Here is a 17,998-nt window from a genome sequence, read left to right as displayed (position 1 = left end):
GTAATCCACACCTGAAAATATTATATACGTTTATTCAATGGTTGATCCGAGAAAACAAAAAAATGTGTGGATTATTTTATTATTAAATGTGATATGTTATTTTGTTATTGAATCACATAGGAATAAGTAGTTTCACCCTACTCACTAGTGAATAATTACGCATTGTCCAAAAAAAAAATTAAAAAGGGAGGGAAAGAGGAGGAACTCCCTTCTTTTTAGGCTATGTTGGGGTGTCATGGAGTCTTTTCCATTCAAATCCAGATATAGTCTAAAAGTTGGTAAAACTCCAATTATTTTGTTTATTTGCTTTTCCGTTAAAGCATTAACATCTTCTGGTATGAAAATTTTAGAATTTATTTTAATTTTTTGATATTTGTTGTAACTTGTAAGACGGATCTGTATCATCAGCTGCGGTACGTGGAAATATTAGATGAATAAGCAGATAAAAAAGTTCATAGTGATAAATGGGGTTGTGAATTTTTTATTAGTAAAAAATAATAATAATAAAAGAGTGAGATGGATGGAATCCAATCCAACCCGACCCATCTTAAATGATAAATGATGGAATGAATATTGCAAGTCCTTTTATTGTACAAGTGTCCAAGAAAATAGAAGTTTTGTTTTTAAGGAAAGAAATGTACATATGTTTATGATTTGATTTTCGAGAGAGCATTTGGATATATGAGTGTGTGTATATAACATATACAGGTACACATATTATGTCCAAATAATGAGAAACAATAACAGGCGGTCGTGTGGGTTGGAGGAAGTGATGAGCTAAGAAATCAAAGGAGGACCCATCAACTGGTTACGTTCACGCTTTGTCTCTCTAACTTAAAACTCAACTCCCTCCATGTGATGTGTTACTCTTTTTACGCTTTACCCACTCCCATGTGCACTTGTCCTCCTTTATTTTCTATTTTTTTGCTTTCTATCTCCGCATACCTTCTTTTCATTTTGTATTATTCTCTTGCATGTTCATCTTCCCCTGCTTCGCCATCTCACCTTACTTCTCATGTTACCTCATCATCTACACATGGATTGATTTTGATCAACATAAATAGCTCAACGATTTCAGGCTTTTCTGCATAGTGAAAAGTGTACCACACGCTATAACCGTTTGTTCAACCCCAAGCTTTAAGGAGGACCGTTATAGAAAGCCCAAATTATTATATCTAGCCGTTGGATGTCCTAAAGGGTAAATGTCCTCCACCATGTGGTCCCCCAATTAAAACTCTCTCTCCCACTCCAAAAAAAAAACAAATAAATAAACATTTTTCACACTCTCAATATAAATTGGACACCACCATGTGACATCTAAGTATAATCCAAACTACCTTCTCCTTTAACGCTAAAAATAATGAATGTGTGAGAGGAAACTTAGATATATTCCAAGTAAAATGATAAAATTAAAAATAATAGACTTTATTTTATTTTATTGTTTAGGCAATGGTTAGAGGGTTAGGGAGTTAAGCAGAGGGATGATGGGGTGGGAATCCAACACTAGCACTATGCAACTAAACCAAGGTTGGATGGCACACTTATTAAAGTTATTCGTTGAGAAGGTAAATAAGAAAGAGGCCAATCAAAATTTTTTAGTACGATGAAATTATTAAAAATTATTTCAAAAATTAAATTGAAGAGAAGAAATAAATTATAAAATAAAATTAAAAAAATTCACGTGCTGGATCCATCTATATAAAATAAAGACTAAGACTACCATGAGGAATAGATTTCAAGAGCTAAATACTAAAATTATATACCCAATTAAGCTTTTGATGGATCTATTAGTTCAGTATAATTTTCCTAATAATTTGTAAAATTATACTACTCTAGAATATATCAGGAAAAATAAGCACTTCCTTTTCTTTTTCTGGCGAAATGGCTGTTCCATGACCATCTAAGAAGGACAATGACGCGTAGCCTCTTGACTAGGATGTTCCAAATCATTACATGTAAGACATGCATATGCATATCTCCTTATTCTCCACTTAAACTAAATTTCTATCTCATTTAAACCCCGCCTAAACCCTTTTTAAGTCTGCCTTATATAATTGCTCAAACATAGATTTAAGCGCTCTTTCTCGCAGACCTTTCCTATTTTCTCTCCTCTCCGGAATTTTAGGGTTCAAACTAGTCTCAGCATACTGAGGAAGATCTCTAATGGCGACCACTCACGTTAGCAATGGCGAGGCTTCGCCGGGGCCGGAGTCGCTGAAGCCGACGTTCCTGACTTCGTCGGCTTCGTTTAAGTCTCGGAAGAAGCCGACTATCATGTCCAGAGCCGGTTCCGACGTCGATGACATCGTCAACCTCTTGCACGGCTCCGATCCAGTCAGAGTCGAGCTCAATCGCCTCGAAAATGAAGTCCGAGGTTTGCATTACTCTCTCGCTCTCTATTGACGGAAAAAGTTTCCCCGGAAATTATTGCCGAGTTAATAGTGTCCGTTTGGTTGAATACTTTTCGGGGGCTAATTGATGAGGCAAAATAAATAAACCTCAACCTACACTCACGCCTACATGAATATGAAGGCTTATATTAATTATATTTTCCAGGAAATTTTTTCGAGGTTTGATTCATGGAAATAGACGTAGTTGTTTGACGTTTACCATATGAGAAATGGGGTTTTCTGGGGTAACATTAATTTTTTTTTTTTTATTATATATTTGGAATTCTTTTCATCCTAAAATTCAATGTCTATTTATGTGCGTTCGTGTTTGGTGGTCGTGAGTGTATGCTTTGTTCGTTTTAACCGAGGATTGTTCTTATAACATTTTCCACCGGGAAAAAAAAAATATGCAAGGCTTCAAATTCGAATCTCTGCCTTTCCAGTTCAGTTAAATTTCAGAAATTTTTTGCCAGGACATAGATATTTTCCTGGAGAGTATCTTCATGAAAATTGATGGTGCCTATAATGTGTCAGATTTAACTGGTAATTGCCCTTTTTATTTTTATTTTTTTTCTTTATGAAAATGCACCTTAACAATGGGTAGCTGGACAGCCATTTGGCATCGGGAAGTTCTTTCCATTCCATGGTCTATCGTATAATTTCTTCTTGAACAAATATCTTTATAGATTATGAGAATTGTTTTATCTAACTCAAGTACTCTGTGTTGGAAATACCAGATTTTCGCTGGGAAAATGACTAGATTGTTAAAGATGTTGGAAAATTTAAGTCAAACTGAGACATTCAAGAAACTGTGTCACAATTACAGTTCTCTCTTTGTATTCTCCCAAATTTGAAAATATATATCAGATCAGATGGCCCAGATATGCTTGTTAGGTGCCTGTTTTTGTCTATTTGTTCGATTGCTTAAATTCCTAAATTGCATGACACAGCCTCAAAACTTAATGATTGCTATGGCTTATTAGTATTCATAATTAACTTCTATACCTTTTAAGGTGTATGCACTCTCTTGCATACTCCTCGTGTACAAAGATTTGTGTCTTCTTATCAAAGAAAAGAAAGATATTTATCTTTAACTTACCAAAAAATGTAGTTTCCACGGCATTCTGAAAAACAATGAAGTTTCTGTGCAGATGGGTTTTGGTGGTTCCTTTGCGGTATGTAACTATTGGAACACATATCCCATGAAAATTTAAGTGAACAGTATATGTATTACTGTAGGCATTTGAAAAGTAAATGTTTTGGACACATGTACCATACACGTGTGTTTTGGCCAACTGCAACATGAGTACTTCAACAAATTGAAGTGTTTATGCAATATAGGTCAAAACTCAAAGCTCAAACTTTGATTAGTGCTATAGTGTGTTTCTATTTGGGATTTTATATTACAGTACTTTGCTTTTCCATCTTAGTTATGGTTTCAAAGAAAATTGCTCATGGAGGGACGGGAGTTATTAAATTTGGTGTGGCTTCCCTATGGGGTAACCTTGTTTTGTACATTCTATTAAAGGGCAATTTTGACTACCAACAGCCTTAAGGGAGCATCCTGTATTTCAGTGAAGGGTTGTACAAGTTAGTAGCCAATAAGAAAAATTAATATTTCAAGTTCTGAACAAGGCTTGGTGGGTGTAAATTGAAGAAAATAATCAAATTGAAAACTATTTTATTGAAAGTCATCATTGGCCAAAGTCCACTTCCTCTAGGCCAGATGTTGCTTTGCTGTATACTTGTTTGTTTCCAATGAATCGTGAGGATGGCTAGTGGTCGTCTAGCTATAGAAGATGCTAGTTATACATATGAGACTAATGCATTGGTTTGTATCTCTGCATGTTCAGTTTCAAATCCCTTCAACAAGATAAGTACAATATCAAATACTCATTTCCCTCACTATAGAAATTATTAAGGTAGCAATCTTTTACTTTTGAAGGAAAGAGACCATAAGTGATTTCCACATAAGCTCTCTTTATACCATATAGAGTAGAATTGATCAGGAATCTGATATGTTTGTTGTTTTATCCACATTTGCAGATAAAGATAGGGAATTGGGAGATGCACATGCAGAAATCAAGGCATTGAAGTACTCTGAACGCCTAAAAGAGAAGGCAGTTGAAGAGGTACCTAAATTTGAAATTAGCTCCAATAGTTTGCTTATAATCTAAAACACTGGTATTAATTTTTGCATTGTATCAAGAAGCAAAATTACTTAAGGATATTGTTGGAATTTTTTTTACTACATATTAATTATGCTTTTTAAGAAGTATTTCGTACTTTCTAGTTGTGATGATCCTTCTTGGGTGGTTCATGGTTGGAACATAGAATCTTTTACAACTTAAATGACAGATTCTCTGGTTAAAATGCATCTTTTAGTATTTCGTATTTTTTAAGAAAGTAGTTAAAGCCCCTCTAAGTTGTGATGGCATTTCTTGGGCGGTCAGGATAAGATGACATTTTTGTTTCAACTGAAAGAGCTAATTTTTATCTATTGCTCTATGTGGAACTCATTTAGAACATTTTTGTCTCCCCTCTCCAATAAAATTATATTCTACAATTTGATTATGTTGAGAAAAATCAGTTAGAACAGCCTTCATGGAACTCTTTGACTGTTGATGATAAACATTGAATATTGTGCTGTTTGTTTCTTTTCTTCTTTCTTGCTGCTTAATCTCTAAAATGGGCAGCTGTGTGCTTCTTTAACTTGCTCCATTTATGGTGGATTAGATGATTTCATTAGTATGGTAAATGATTTAAATCTTTTGCTTAAAATATATTTGTGGGAAGGTTGCTTAGCATTTATTTTGGTTGATGCCATTTTAGCTAACTGATGAGCTAAAAAGGGTGGATGAAAAGCTAAAGGCAACAGAAGCTCTTTTAGAAAGCAAGGTACCATTTGTAGTTATCATTGTTGTTTCTTGATTTTATTTTTCTCCATATCCAATTTAGGATTGTAGTATGCACTGATGAGTTTGTTATTATTTATCTAGAACCTAGAGATCAAGAAGATAAATGATGAGAAAAAAGCAGCGCTGGCTGCACAATTCGCTGCAGAAGCCACTCTTCGAAGAGTCCATGCTGCCCAAAAAGATGATGAAATGCCTCCCATTGAGGCCATCATTGCTCCGCTGGAGGCAGAGCTAAAACTGGCTAGGTTGGAGGTAAGCATCAACATTTCCACAAGTGACTTCGATACTTTCCTATATAGCAGCATCTTGGTCCTCCCAGAATAGAGAATCCATTGCTTAAAGTACTGATAGACTAAACATTCAATAACTGCAGAAAGTGAGAATTCTGGTTTAGAACAGATTTGTACAGCTTCCAGCAATGGAGGCTTGATTTCCACAAACTGCTTGGCTCAATATTATCCCTAAAAGAATAAGAAAAAATAAGCAGAAATAGTGTGTTATACACACACACAAACACACATATATGTGGATTGTGCACCTCCTGAGCAATTCTAATTAATTAATAATGATTCGTTAGCAAAAATAATTATAATATTAGTAAGGGTAAATTACACTGACCTCCTTTGAGGTTTGGGCAAATTACACATGGATAGAGCGTTTAACCTTTATTATTTTGACCTCCCCTAAAAGTGTGAAATGTCTTTCATACCCTTATCTAATTTTAAAATAATTTAATTAAAAAAAACCTGTCAAACCAAAAGACTATTGTGAACACTATATTACTCTTTTCTTTGTTTCTTTTTTTCTTTTTCTTTTTTCCCTAGTTGGTACTCACACACACATGCCTCCACTGAGGCTCGAAATCCTGACCTCTCTTTGAGAAGTAGGAACTTGGTACCGCTAGGCCAAATTTGTTTCCCATCTTGTAAACACTATATTACCCTAAAAAAAATTTTTTTGAAAAAAAAAAAAAAAAAAAGTAACCTAGTCAAACCCTAAAAAGAAACCTAATCAAATGTCATTAACAAAAAAAAGAAAAGAAAAAACATTTTAGTAAAATTTAATAATATAAAATTGGTATGAAAATTGATACTTTGTCTTTTAATGGCATTTCATGGTATTTTTGTCATTTCAAGTCAAAATATAAGGTTATTGAGGTCTTTTAACACAAGCGAAGGGCAACTTAGTCATTTTTTGAATTTTAACGGCAGGGGGTGTCATTGAGCACACGCGCCAAATCTCAAGGTAGGTCAAAGTAATAAAGGCCAAATGCTCTACTGGTGTGTAATTTGCCCAAACCTCAGGGAGGTCAGTGTAATTTACCCTGTTAGTAACGACACAAGGGCTATTGTTTAGTGCAGGTAAAGATCAGAGGTGTGAGAACATGGGTCTGAGTGCATAACCGTTCTATGAAAATGATATCATATACGTCATCTTACTCGGGCTAAAATGGAGCAGACTGGAGTAGATTCATGTAAATCTAAGTTCATTTCCATATAATGGTGACAAGATCCATTTCTGGATCTGAATTGGAATCTATGGACATGATCCATTTGATTAAAACGATCCTAATAAAGGAAAACATGATGATTTCCGTTGTTTAGTGCAAGTAAAGATCAGAGGTGTGAGAACATAGTTCTGAGTGCATAACCGTCCTAAAGCAAATGATATCATATGCATCTGTACCGAGCTTACTCGGGCTAAAATGGAGCAGATCTGGAGTAGATTCATGTAAATTTAAATTCATATCCATATTAAGGTGTCAAGATCCATTTCTGGATCTGAATCGGGACCTATGGAATGATCCATTTGATTTAAACAAGATCCTAATAAAGTAAAATATGATATGATTTGGGTTGGTTGTAAGTAGTGACGGACCCAGAAAATTTGGTGAGGAGGGGCGAATTTTTAATTTGTGGGTACAAAATTATACGATGGGTTCATTTTTGTAATTTTAATAGGGTTTTTTTCATAAATTTTAAAAAAATTTAAGTATAAAATGAAAAAAAAAAAAAATCAGTGGGGAAATTATAATTATAGTGGGGGCATCTTCATAAATTATCAAAATTTGAAGTATAAAATGCTAAAAAAAAAGAATCCAGTGGGGGCAAATTGTAATTTTAGGGGGGGCATTTTCATAAATTTTAAAAACATTAGGGTATAAAATGAAAATATTAAAAATTCAGGGGGGGCATCTGCCCCCCCCTAGTCCCCTGCTGGGTCCATCCCTGGTTGTAAGGGTAAACTCGATCCATTCCACGTCATGGATATATCCAGGTCTGACCCAGATCCATGATGGATCTCTCTATGAAGATCCATACTGGACATTGGATCTCCGTCTTGGATCAAACCTGCTTCATTTCATGCACTAACCCTACCCTTTCCACCATCCTTGATTAATGGAGTCCACACTGTCAACAGCCTTAAAGGGAAAAAAAAAAAAGGACAAAAAAAGAAAGAAAGAAAGAAAACTTATTTAAAAGAATAAACTAATGAATTTTTAAATTTAAACTATCTTAAACTGATAAACTACTAAAATTAGATTCAGAAGTCTATGGTGACGTAAGATTATGAAGCATATGATATATTCTATTGCAATCATTTTAACCTCAAAGTAACTCCGTTCCATAATATTCATTAACTCCCAGTTTCGTTCATTAAATATTCCTCGGTGTTATTGACATAACACATGTTGTTTCTTGTTTATTTCTACATATTTAAAATTTGGAAGAAAAAAAAAAAAAAACCATATAATCATCCTGTTGGAATCAAGAAAAGGCAATAGCAAAGAGAAAGTGATGTTTGCGATTTTCTTATATCCTTTCTACTCAGTAATCTAGTATCTTTATGCATGAAGGTAATCAAGTCCACAGATGTGGTCAGACTTCATTATGGATAAATTAAGTATAAATATCCTTCATATGCTAAGAATATAATACAATCAGCTCCTCAAATCCTTTTATTGTGAAAAAATTGATTGTCCACCTTCACACCTAGAAGTTGGTTTTCCATCTTGGTTGTATCGTTAAATTTTTGCAGCCATTTCATGGTTTGTTGCTTAATATACAAGATTAATTGAAGTAACTCAATTAAAGTAACTTGGAAAGTTCTCTGATTTTGTTGGAAATTTGGATATATTAGGTAGGGAAGTTGCAGGATGACAACAGAGCGCTGGATCGACTTACTAAGTCCAAGGAGGCTGCTCTACTGGAGGCTGAGAGAACTGTTCAAATGGCTTTGGCCAAAGCATCATTGGTTGATGATCTGCAAAATAAAAACCAAGAGCTAATGAAGCAGATTGAAATATGCCAGGTTTGACTATCTCTGAAGTTAAAGAAGCTATATATGGAAGTACAAGCACGTAGCTTGGCTATTAATCAATGCTGTACAGTTTGATGTATCATGTGCTGCTCTTGTTTCAGGAGGAGAATAAGATATTAGATAAAATGCATCGGCAAAAGGTTGCAGAGGTCGAAAAACTAACCCAAACTGTAAGTGAGCTTGAGGAGGCTGTGTTGGCTGGTGGTGCTGCTGCCAATGCTGTGCGTGATTACCAGCGAAAAGTACAAGAGATGAATGTAATAAGCTGTAATAGTATTATCATTCTTGGAAGTGTTAACTGGTAACAATCCCTCATCTATAACAAATCTCTGAGCTGGATCTGATTCCAAGGCTTGTGTAGGAAGAGAGAAAGACCCTGGACCGAGAACTGGCTCGTGCAAAGGTTACTGCAAATCGGGTTGCTGTTGTAGTTGCAAATGAGTGGAAAGATGCCAATGACAAAGTAATGCCTGTAAAGCAATGGCTTGAAGAAAGAAGATTTTTTCAGGCATGTTATGGCTTAATACTCAACTTATGTTTTTGAACATTTCTATACTTCTTAATGTTCTAAACAGTATGTAACATAGTTTGTTGTTTCTCGGCAGGGAGAAATGCAACAACTTCGAGACAAACTGGCAATAGCAGAGCGTGCTGCAAAGGCAGAAGCACAGTTAAAAGTAAGGAATTAGTTTTATAATATTCCTTGGTTTTGGTCCTTTTCTTTTCTTTTTTCCCAACTCTCACCTTATCTAATAGCTTGTTGGTTGAACTGTTGCATAGGAAAAATATCAATTACGATTTAAAGTTTTGGAAGAAAGACTTAAATCATCTTCTAATGGCATTTCCCGCACTAATTCAGAAGGAAGAAGTATAAGTAATGGGCCTTCACGACGCCAGTCTCTTGGTGGAGCAGAACATTTGTCCAAATCATCCTCAAATGGCCTTTTATCGAGAAGAACTACTCCTCAATCTGGATCCTTCCTATCTAATAGTGCTGCATTATTAAAGCATGTCCAGATCTCATCGAGATCATATGATGGTGGTAGATCACTTGATAGAGATAAGATGATTCCAAATGCGATTAGGGTAGATAATGGAGCCACCAGTGCTGGTGATCATATCCCAAGTAATGAGATAATTTATACACAAGAGGAGAATGGGGATGGGGGTGCTACTGAGAAAACAAAATTACAACATGAAGATTATGTTTCAGGAACGCTGTATGATATGTTACAGAAAGAGGTCATAACTTTGCGGAAAGCTTGCCATGAGAAAGATCAGAGCCTTAAAGACAAAAATGATGCAATTGAGGTTGGAAACCTATCTACCTGTTTACTCTCTCTCTCTCTCTCTCTCTCTCTCTCTCTCTCTCTGATATTATTTTCTTGGACTATGAAATTGTTCAGATGTTGACAAAGAAGGTTGATACATTAAACAAAGCAATGGAAATTGAGGCCAAAAAAATGCGCAGAGAAGTAGCTGCCATGGAAAAGGAAGTTGCTGCAATACGAATTAGCAAGGATCAAGATCAAAGGGCAAGACGGCTCGGTGCTACCAAGGGAGCCATAAATAATTCTCACCCACTTTCTGCAAGGTGAAATAATTTAGGTTCTCTAATTTCCCTATTTTATAAGCAAAATCAGCTAATCCCATAGGAGAATGATGGTAACAGGATGGTTGCTTTTATTCATTGAGAAAATGGATTTCAAATTGTTAAATGGAAAGCCAATAGACTTTTAGTCTTCGTTGAAAATTCATAACTCACAAGTTCATTTGTCCTTAAAAAAAAAAAGAGTATTGTTGGTTTCTTGTCAAGAATGAATTCAGTGAAAAAATAATTATATATTTAAAAGCTTCATTTTTCAGGAATGCACGGAACTCATAAGCAGGACAGGGGGTGACTGCAATACATTGACCAAACAAGGGGATCTATCTTTTCCCTCATCTCATTCTTCTTGTGTATCTTTTTTATTAATTAGCAGTCTCGGCCAACTAGTTGGTTTGTATAGAACTGATCGATTTGAGGTGTTCCGATCCGAGACATCATTCACTTCTTGTATATTTTGTGTATTAGAGTGATTATTTGGAAATAAAGTGTGCTTTGACATTAACTAAATAGTTGGTCTAATAAATTATTTTTCTTTTAAGGAAATACAAAGAAAGGTTAAGAAAATGATATATAGAGGGAGAGACAGACATGGTCACTTTTCACAAGGGACACATGAATCAAATGCTTCACTTGGCCTTCCTCCTTCACTCCTTTGGCTTTACAATCACTACTTTTTATAGCCTCTTTAGAATGCAGGATGTTCCTCCATGTACTGTGTTCTAATTCATCAGCATCCTGTACTTCTTTTTGGTCACCTGTGATGCATGTGGGGGATTGATAATGATGGTCTTCTCTCCTCACCTATGGCAGCTCACTAGTCAGTCCACCCGATTCATAATAAACCACCTCAACTAGAACCATGAACTAAACCACAAGCCTCAACAGCACAGCTGCTGCAATCAATTCCATTGCTTATGAGATGCACTAAATTGCAAGAGCCACCTAATTCTAACTTCTTGTAGCGCTGATGAGGGTTATTGTGAGCTGGCGGTGGTGGGTCCGTGGTGCTTATTTTTCTTGTGCTTGCAATACGAATATAATTATTGTCCGGATCAATAAGATACAAACAGTTAGTGGAACCGAGTTTGAGGCTCCGACGACTTATTAGATTGATGTGTTAAAAGGAGAGAGTAATCTAAAACAATTTTGTATATAACATAGCATACGTATGTACCTATACAAATACATATACGTGTTTGCATACTGGTTGTGCAACACCTCTGTTCAAAACCAACTTTTAATATCTCAAGGCCTCATGGCCCTCTTCTTTGAAAATAAGGTTTAGGGAAAAAAATAATAATAACTATAAAAAATAATAATAAATTATATATGTACATGCAAATTACAGAAGTTACTGATATTGCAAACATTTTTTTATTGTTAATGCTTATTAGGTACTGGTTTGGCTAGAGACTGACACCATGGATGCATCATCTCGTACTGTAGGTGTGGAGGAATCAAAAGATTTAACAAATTTGGTCCTCATAAAATCCATGCATTTAACCATTAAATCGGCTTCGGTAATTAATGGTTGTTGTTTTCTGATCATATCTTTAACAAGTTCAAATGGGTTAAAGATTTCGGGTTCTGGAATAGTTAACTTTGAAACCTTATCCATGTATTCCAGTATTTTCTTTCTGATATGATGGAGGAGGGCTTGGATAGGGTCTTGAGTCATGCCGGACCACCATCGGTAATAAAAGATCCTCTGAAGGACTGGTAACTTGTCAGTGGTATAACCACATTGGAAATCCCACTTCCAAATCCAAGGGATTCCAAATTCAGTAAACAACAAGAGGGTGGATTTCCCTACAGAAATATTATCCTGTCCCCGTAATTGAGGATGAAATTGTTGCCATGGCAAGTATAACTGCCGAATTGACTCTAGCAAAATATCCAGATCAGGGCCAAATATAGCCCACCAGGGTATAACCCAGTTTGAGAAATCAGCCTTAACTGATTGAGGGCATATCTTGAAGAACCAAGAATGCTTATGCTTCGGATTTTGATAAAAGAACGAATATGTCCAAGCTGAAATATAATCCCAATAATTGTAACTGTGACCATAGTATATTTTCCTTGGCAAATTAGGATTTAATCCCCAGTCACTAGGCCGTATAAGCCTCTTAAAGATAGCTTTACTATAAGTAAGAGGACTATCTTTGGAATTCGGAAATTGCTTCGTGTGGTTGATCTCCACAGAGGAAGTTTCAGTAAGAATGGCTTCATAGATTTATCTATGGCGACCATCCGGTGCAGCATATTGTTGAGTTTGGAAATATCTGGATTTCACTTCCCAAGGATCTGGCATCCATTGCTCATCCTGAGAATCCAGTACCAATACTGTCTGAATATACCTTTGATTAGGTATCCATGGAGTCTCTTGTTCAAGAACCTCTTTCATGGTTGGTTTCTGTTGTTTCTGTTGTGTACTGTTGCTTCCTTTAGAAGGTGTGTTGAGCAGATCAGCAACATGATCCAAATATGGAAATTGATTAGTGGTATAACCATTTTGGCCTTAGCCTTGTTTTTGCCACGAGCCTTTGGAGTATTACCCCGGCCCTGCCCATGGGGGGGCTGATTCATGAACCCTGCAAAAATTCACGAGTTAGAAAATCAGGTAAAGAATTAGAACTGCCTTTAATATATTCAATAGAAAAATCAAAAGCAGATAAATCGGCTTGCCAACCAGCAAATATCTGTTTGGAAACCAAATTCTTTACATCTTTTTCCAGTACTTGTTTAGCAGCACTACAATCAATGCGTAACAAGAATTTCTGATTGATTAAATCATCTTAGAATTTATAAATGCATTTAACCAAAGAAAGAATTTCCTTTTTGATGGTTGAATAATTTAATTGTGCATTTTTCCAAGTTCCTGAAGTGAAGCGAACAAGCTCTTCTGTTCCTGTATTTGGATTCTTCTGTTTAAGAATACCACCATATCCAATATTTGATGCATCTGTTTCCACAATTTTGAACCATGAAGAATTGGCTAGAGCTAAGCAAGGAATTTGTTTGGCTCTGAGTTTAATCTTCTGGACGGCCTTAGTGTGTTCCAAAGTCCATGGGGAAGGAGATTTCCTTAACCTGGTGTACAAAATTGTTGTATCCTGTGCAAGATCGCTGTAGTGATTTCGAATATAATTCAAACTACCCAGAAACCTTTGAAGCTGAGTTTTATCCTTAATTTCATCTGAAAATTTAGAAGCAAACGCAATACTGCGATTAATAGGTCTAATTTTCCCATCACAAATTTCATGACCAAGAAATCTGACCTTAATTAAAAACAGTTTTAGTTTAGGAGCAGAAACTACTAAACCACTGCGGTAAATAACATCTTTGAAAATTTTCAAGTGTTTATAATGCTGATCGATTGATTTTGAAAATATGAGAATATCATCAATATAAACAATATAAAATTCAGTAAAAGGATTAAATATGTCATTCAAAATATGTTGAAATTCTGAAGGGGCATTTTTTAATCCAAATGGCATTAATGTCCATTCGTATTGTCCAAAAGGTACGCAAAAAACTGTTTTGTACCTGTCCTCTTCTGCAATCTGTACCTGGTAATATCCAGATTTAAGATCAAATTTAGAAAAGATTACAGCAGATTGTAACCTATCTAAAAGATCTTTGATGTTGGGAATTGGGTATCGGATCCAACTCAAAACTAGATTAAGTGGTCGATAATCAATAACCAATCGAGGAATTCCTCGTTCTTTTTCAGCATTTTTATTGACATAAAAAGCTCTGCAACTCCAGGGGGAGTAGCTATTAGTGACAAGCTTCTTTGCCATTAGAGAGCTGATTTCAGTTTTGCATAATTCCAAGTAGTCAGCTTTCATGTGGCTGGGACTAACTTTAGAAGGAATCATGAGATCGGTAAATCCCTTTTCATAGGGTAAAGAAACAATATGCTTCTTTCTTGCCCAAAAAGCATTAGGAATCTCACTACAGATTTCCTTTAGAAAGTTTTGTCGTATTGACTCAATTTTCTGTTGCTCAGTGGGTTGTACCAATCTTTGATTAATTGCTAAGGAGGATACCTCCTTTTGCAAATAATTCAGTTGTTTTTCCTTAAAGATAATATTATCTTTAAGAGCATTGATATGCTTGTTTACTGGTGGGGTCAAAAACTGAAAAGTGATTGACTGACCATGTAAATTAGAGCATATTCCATGAGAATCAATTTTCTCAATTGGCATGATCAAAGCTAAAAAGGGGGTGCCCAAAATAACTTGTTGTGCCATATTCCTGATGAGTAAGAAAGTAGATGGTAAACAAATACCTTCTTTACAAATGAAAACATGATTAAGTTTATACTTAATTTGCATCTTACCACCACTTACACTGGTAAGACCTTGAGTGGTTTTCTCAAAATATTGAGTAGGAACCAATCCTTCCTGGATACAGTTCATATCTGCACCACTATCAACTAAGGCAATAGCATTAGTGATAGTGTACTCTTGATTAATTACCAAATTGATAGAGATATACCATTTTTGGTAAGTAACTTGATTCAAGAGTTGAAGATAATTCGTGCTTTCGGTTTGAGGGACTTCAATCTGGGATGATGAAGTTTCAGTTACAGATGTTGCTTTTAAAAGAGTAATTTCCAGTTCCATCTTATGTTGACGAGACTTTAACTGGCGAATTTCTTCTTTTAAAAGATTAATCTCCATATTGAGATCAGGGAGATTAGCAGGACGAGAATTTTGTCATTGGTGTTCTAATCTGCTTAGAACTTCTTTCATGCTGTAATGATTTTCTGCTCTCAGAAAATCTAGATTATCCGTATCCTCATTAGATCGTGCCAGAGCAGAACCTATTTCAAAGACTTTCCATAAAAGCCCGCTTTTTGCATTAAATTGCTGCACAGGGTATTGTTTCCAGTAAATCGTTGACAGACGAGTAATAGAATCTCTCTTAAGCAGAACGACGACAGAATTGTAACTTACTGTTCATTATATAATATTATAATATTTATACTATGCAGACCTTAAAGCATTAACAATAATTAACAGACATGTTAAAACCGTCTTCTTCCTCCTCTTCAGGAGTACAAGAAAACCAGGATTCAGAATTGGTAAAAAATACTGAATTAGTGGAATGGACCAATGTTCAAAATAAATTAAACAGATGGACTATCCCTCCAGTAAGTGCTAAGAGCATTTACAAAATCGGAATGCTTAATTTAACTGATCTATGGACTGTCAAGACCATGGAACAGACCATGCAATTAAGCACTAAGGATACCATAATTAAGTTATTGTCTTCCCGTGACTTTCAGAGGCACATGCACAAATATAAGTACATCCATATAGGTTTAATTCAAATTGCTTTTAAACCTTTAACCTTGTTAGGTATGGATGCTTGTATTCAAGCAACCCTTCGGGATGCTAGATGTCTGAAATTTCACCCTTCCTTAATGGGTGCACTGGAAACCAGTCTATGTCATGGACCGGTTTATTTTAATGTCTATCCTAGTCTGAATTTATCTTTAACAGATAAAAATATCCATGAGGCCGTCAGTCTTCGTGTTCAGACCTATGGGTATGATTATTTACCTGGATCGGAAGTGATAGGTGTTATTTATCGCATCCATTACAAAGTACTTGATACTATGTGTCCAAATGCCATACGCAAAGACTCTAAAGGAGTGACAGCGTTATGGGACACCAATATGTACACATCAAATGTTGCCACAAAAAGGATGATTCCTTGGAGTGAAATAACATTTCCTGAACATTGGACGATTTCTAACGCAGTTCCGGCAAAGCCAATTGCTAATCATAGCTTGGACTGTGTTATTCAGGACCAAGGTGGTGATGTTTTCCTGAATTTCAGAAAATCAATAGATCTACCTAGATCTACATCATCTAAAGGAAGTCATCTTCCTTATCATGTTTCTTGTCCTCCTTCTCGCCATTCGATTTCGTCGGATTACAGAAAAGACGATCTCCCTGAAGTCGTTGGTTCAAATCAACTCAAGCTGAAAGGAATACAGCAATCTCATAATCAAATTCCAAGAGGAGTCTACGAGAAAGCACCAATAGGTATGTCTCGTCGCCAATTTGGAATTGAATTCAGCCCAACTCCATCTGAAATGGGAATCGGAAATGAATCTGTCAAGGATCAATTTGATGATCCTACAGACATCAATGACCCTCATGAATATTAGTTTTAATGGATTTTGTCCCAGATAGAATTGCCATTAATACTGAATTTCAACAGGATCAATATAAAGAATTCAGAAATTGGTATTTTAAAGCTTTTGACCAAAATCAATTACAGCTTTTTAAAACCCAATTTTATGATTTTCTACAAGAACGCAAAATGGTTATACCTTTTGTTTCTTGGTTCTTTATGACCAATCATTCTCTTGTTAATATAAACATACTGAATGATTTTCTCAAAACATGGACCACATCTGAAGATAAGGTTTATCACTCTGTCCATCCTCCCACTGAACATCTAATTCTGAAAATGATTGACCCTGACAGTGGTGCCAAAGTGGAAACCAAGGCTTATAGCCAACCTAAAATAATTGATCCATCCTGTAATGCTACTAAGAAAGACATTTCTCATGTTTACAGGCAGAACAATTATACGAGTGTTTGTTTGCAAACGATAGGATCTCAGCTTGGGAGAATTGAAACAGGAATAGACACAGTATTAAATACAATTAATACTAAGTGTATTACTGATAAGACTTCTCCTCCTGAAGCTTCCTTGTCCAAAGCATTGGTCAAACCTGCAATTGAAGTTAAAGGCTTCAATCTTTCACATCCTAAGAAGAATGAAGAATTCCTTACTCTTCTTACTCAGAAAATTCAAGGACTTAAAATTCAGATTTTATCCCATGATCAATCTGAAATAGGTTCTGATTCTGATGAAGTGTTATCTCATATTGAGGTCTTCCAAACTGATTTTACTCAGATACCTGAGTTAAACAGAATTGTCTATGATAAGAATATCCACTCCAATACAGCCCCTGCTCCGAGTAGATATTATTATCCCAGACCCACACCTCAAGATATCTTGTATGAAGAAGATTATTTTCATACACAGAAATCTTTTCATGGCAAGACCATTTATGAATGAAACATAGATGGGAAATCTGATTATCAGATTTACGAGGTTATTCATCAAATGTTGATGTATAGCCAAGTTTGTAAAATCAACAACAATACTGACCCAACCATTGCTAAATTTGTCGTTGCTGGTTTTACAGGCATCCTTAAAGGATGGTGGGATAATGTTCTCACCGACATTCAGAAAGCTGAAATCTTTTCTGCTACCAAGATAGTTAAAGATGAAGCTACTCAACAACCCGGACCTGCTCCAGATGCGGTTTACACCCTCATCATCACTATTATCCAACATTTTGTTGGCCCCGAATGCGCTAATAGTGAACGGAGTCGTGAACTTCTACAGAATCTAAGATGCCCATCTTTAACTCATTTCCGGTGGTACAAAGATGTATTCTTGGCAAAGGTTCTCCAACTTAATGATGCAAATCATGAGCATTGGAAAGCCAAATTTGTAGATGGTCTACCAACCTTCTTTGCTGAAAGAATCAGGAAAAAGCTTAGAGATATGAATAATGGTATCTCTATCCCTTACAGAAACTATACCTATGGTGGATTAGTCAACATTGTAATCCAGGAAGGTCTAGCTCTCTGTAATGATCTGAAGTTACAATCCCAGTTAAAAGCACAAAGATTAACTGGTAGGAAGGAAGTAGGTGAATT

At 35.7% G+C, this 17,998-nt stretch overlaps 1 protein-coding gene across 1 annotated transcript; it reads left to right on the top strand.

Moving 5' to 3' along the window:
* Nucleotides 1-2,000: 2,000 nt before the first annotated feature.
* Nucleotides 2,001-10,745, top strand: LOC132290481 (microtubule-associated protein 70-2-like). The gene is made up of 11 exons (XM_059790104.1): nucleotides 2,001-2,374; nucleotides 4,437-4,522; nucleotides 5,223-5,288; nucleotides 5,390-5,560; nucleotides 8,450-8,620; nucleotides 8,731-8,886; nucleotides 8,991-9,137; nucleotides 9,235-9,306; nucleotides 9,410-9,940; nucleotides 10,036-10,223; nucleotides 10,496-10,745. Exons 1-11 carry the CDS (start codon nucleotides 2,164-2,166, stop codon nucleotides 10,512-10,514), a joined length of 1,818 nt encoding a protein of 605 aa, XP_059646087.1. The 5' UTR covers nucleotides 2,001-2,163; the 3' UTR covers nucleotides 10,515-10,745.
* The last annotated feature ends 7,253 nt before the right edge of the window (nucleotides 10,746-17,998 follow it).

Source organism: Cornus florida, unplaced genomic scaffold (genome assembly GCF_030987335.1).
Source record: "Cornus florida cultivar Cherokee Brave unplaced genomic scaffold, ASM3098733v1 CherokeeBrave_3.0.0_Hap2_Chr02, whole genome shotgun sequence".
Lineage (NCBI taxonomy): Eukaryota > Viridiplantae > Streptophyta > Magnoliopsida > Cornales > Cornaceae > Cornus > Cornus florida.
Note: the sequence above shows the minus strand (reverse complement) of the source record. Positions and strands in the feature narration are given on the sequence as shown.

Bases quoted from the DNA above. Each gene is read 5' to 3' on its own strand.
- LOC132290481 (XM_059790104.1), top strand. From the start codon at position 2,164: ATGGCGACCACTCACGTTAGCAATGGCGAGGCTTCGCCGGGGCCGGAG. The intron at 4,523-5,222 runs GTACCTAAATTT...ATGCCATTTTAG, and splicing joins AAGAGAAGGCAGTTGAAGAG to CTAACTGATGAGCTAAAAAG. The intron at 9,138-9,234 runs GCATGTTATGGC...GTTTCTCGGCAG, and splicing joins AAGAAAGAAGATTTTTTCAG to GGAGAAATGCAACAACTTCG.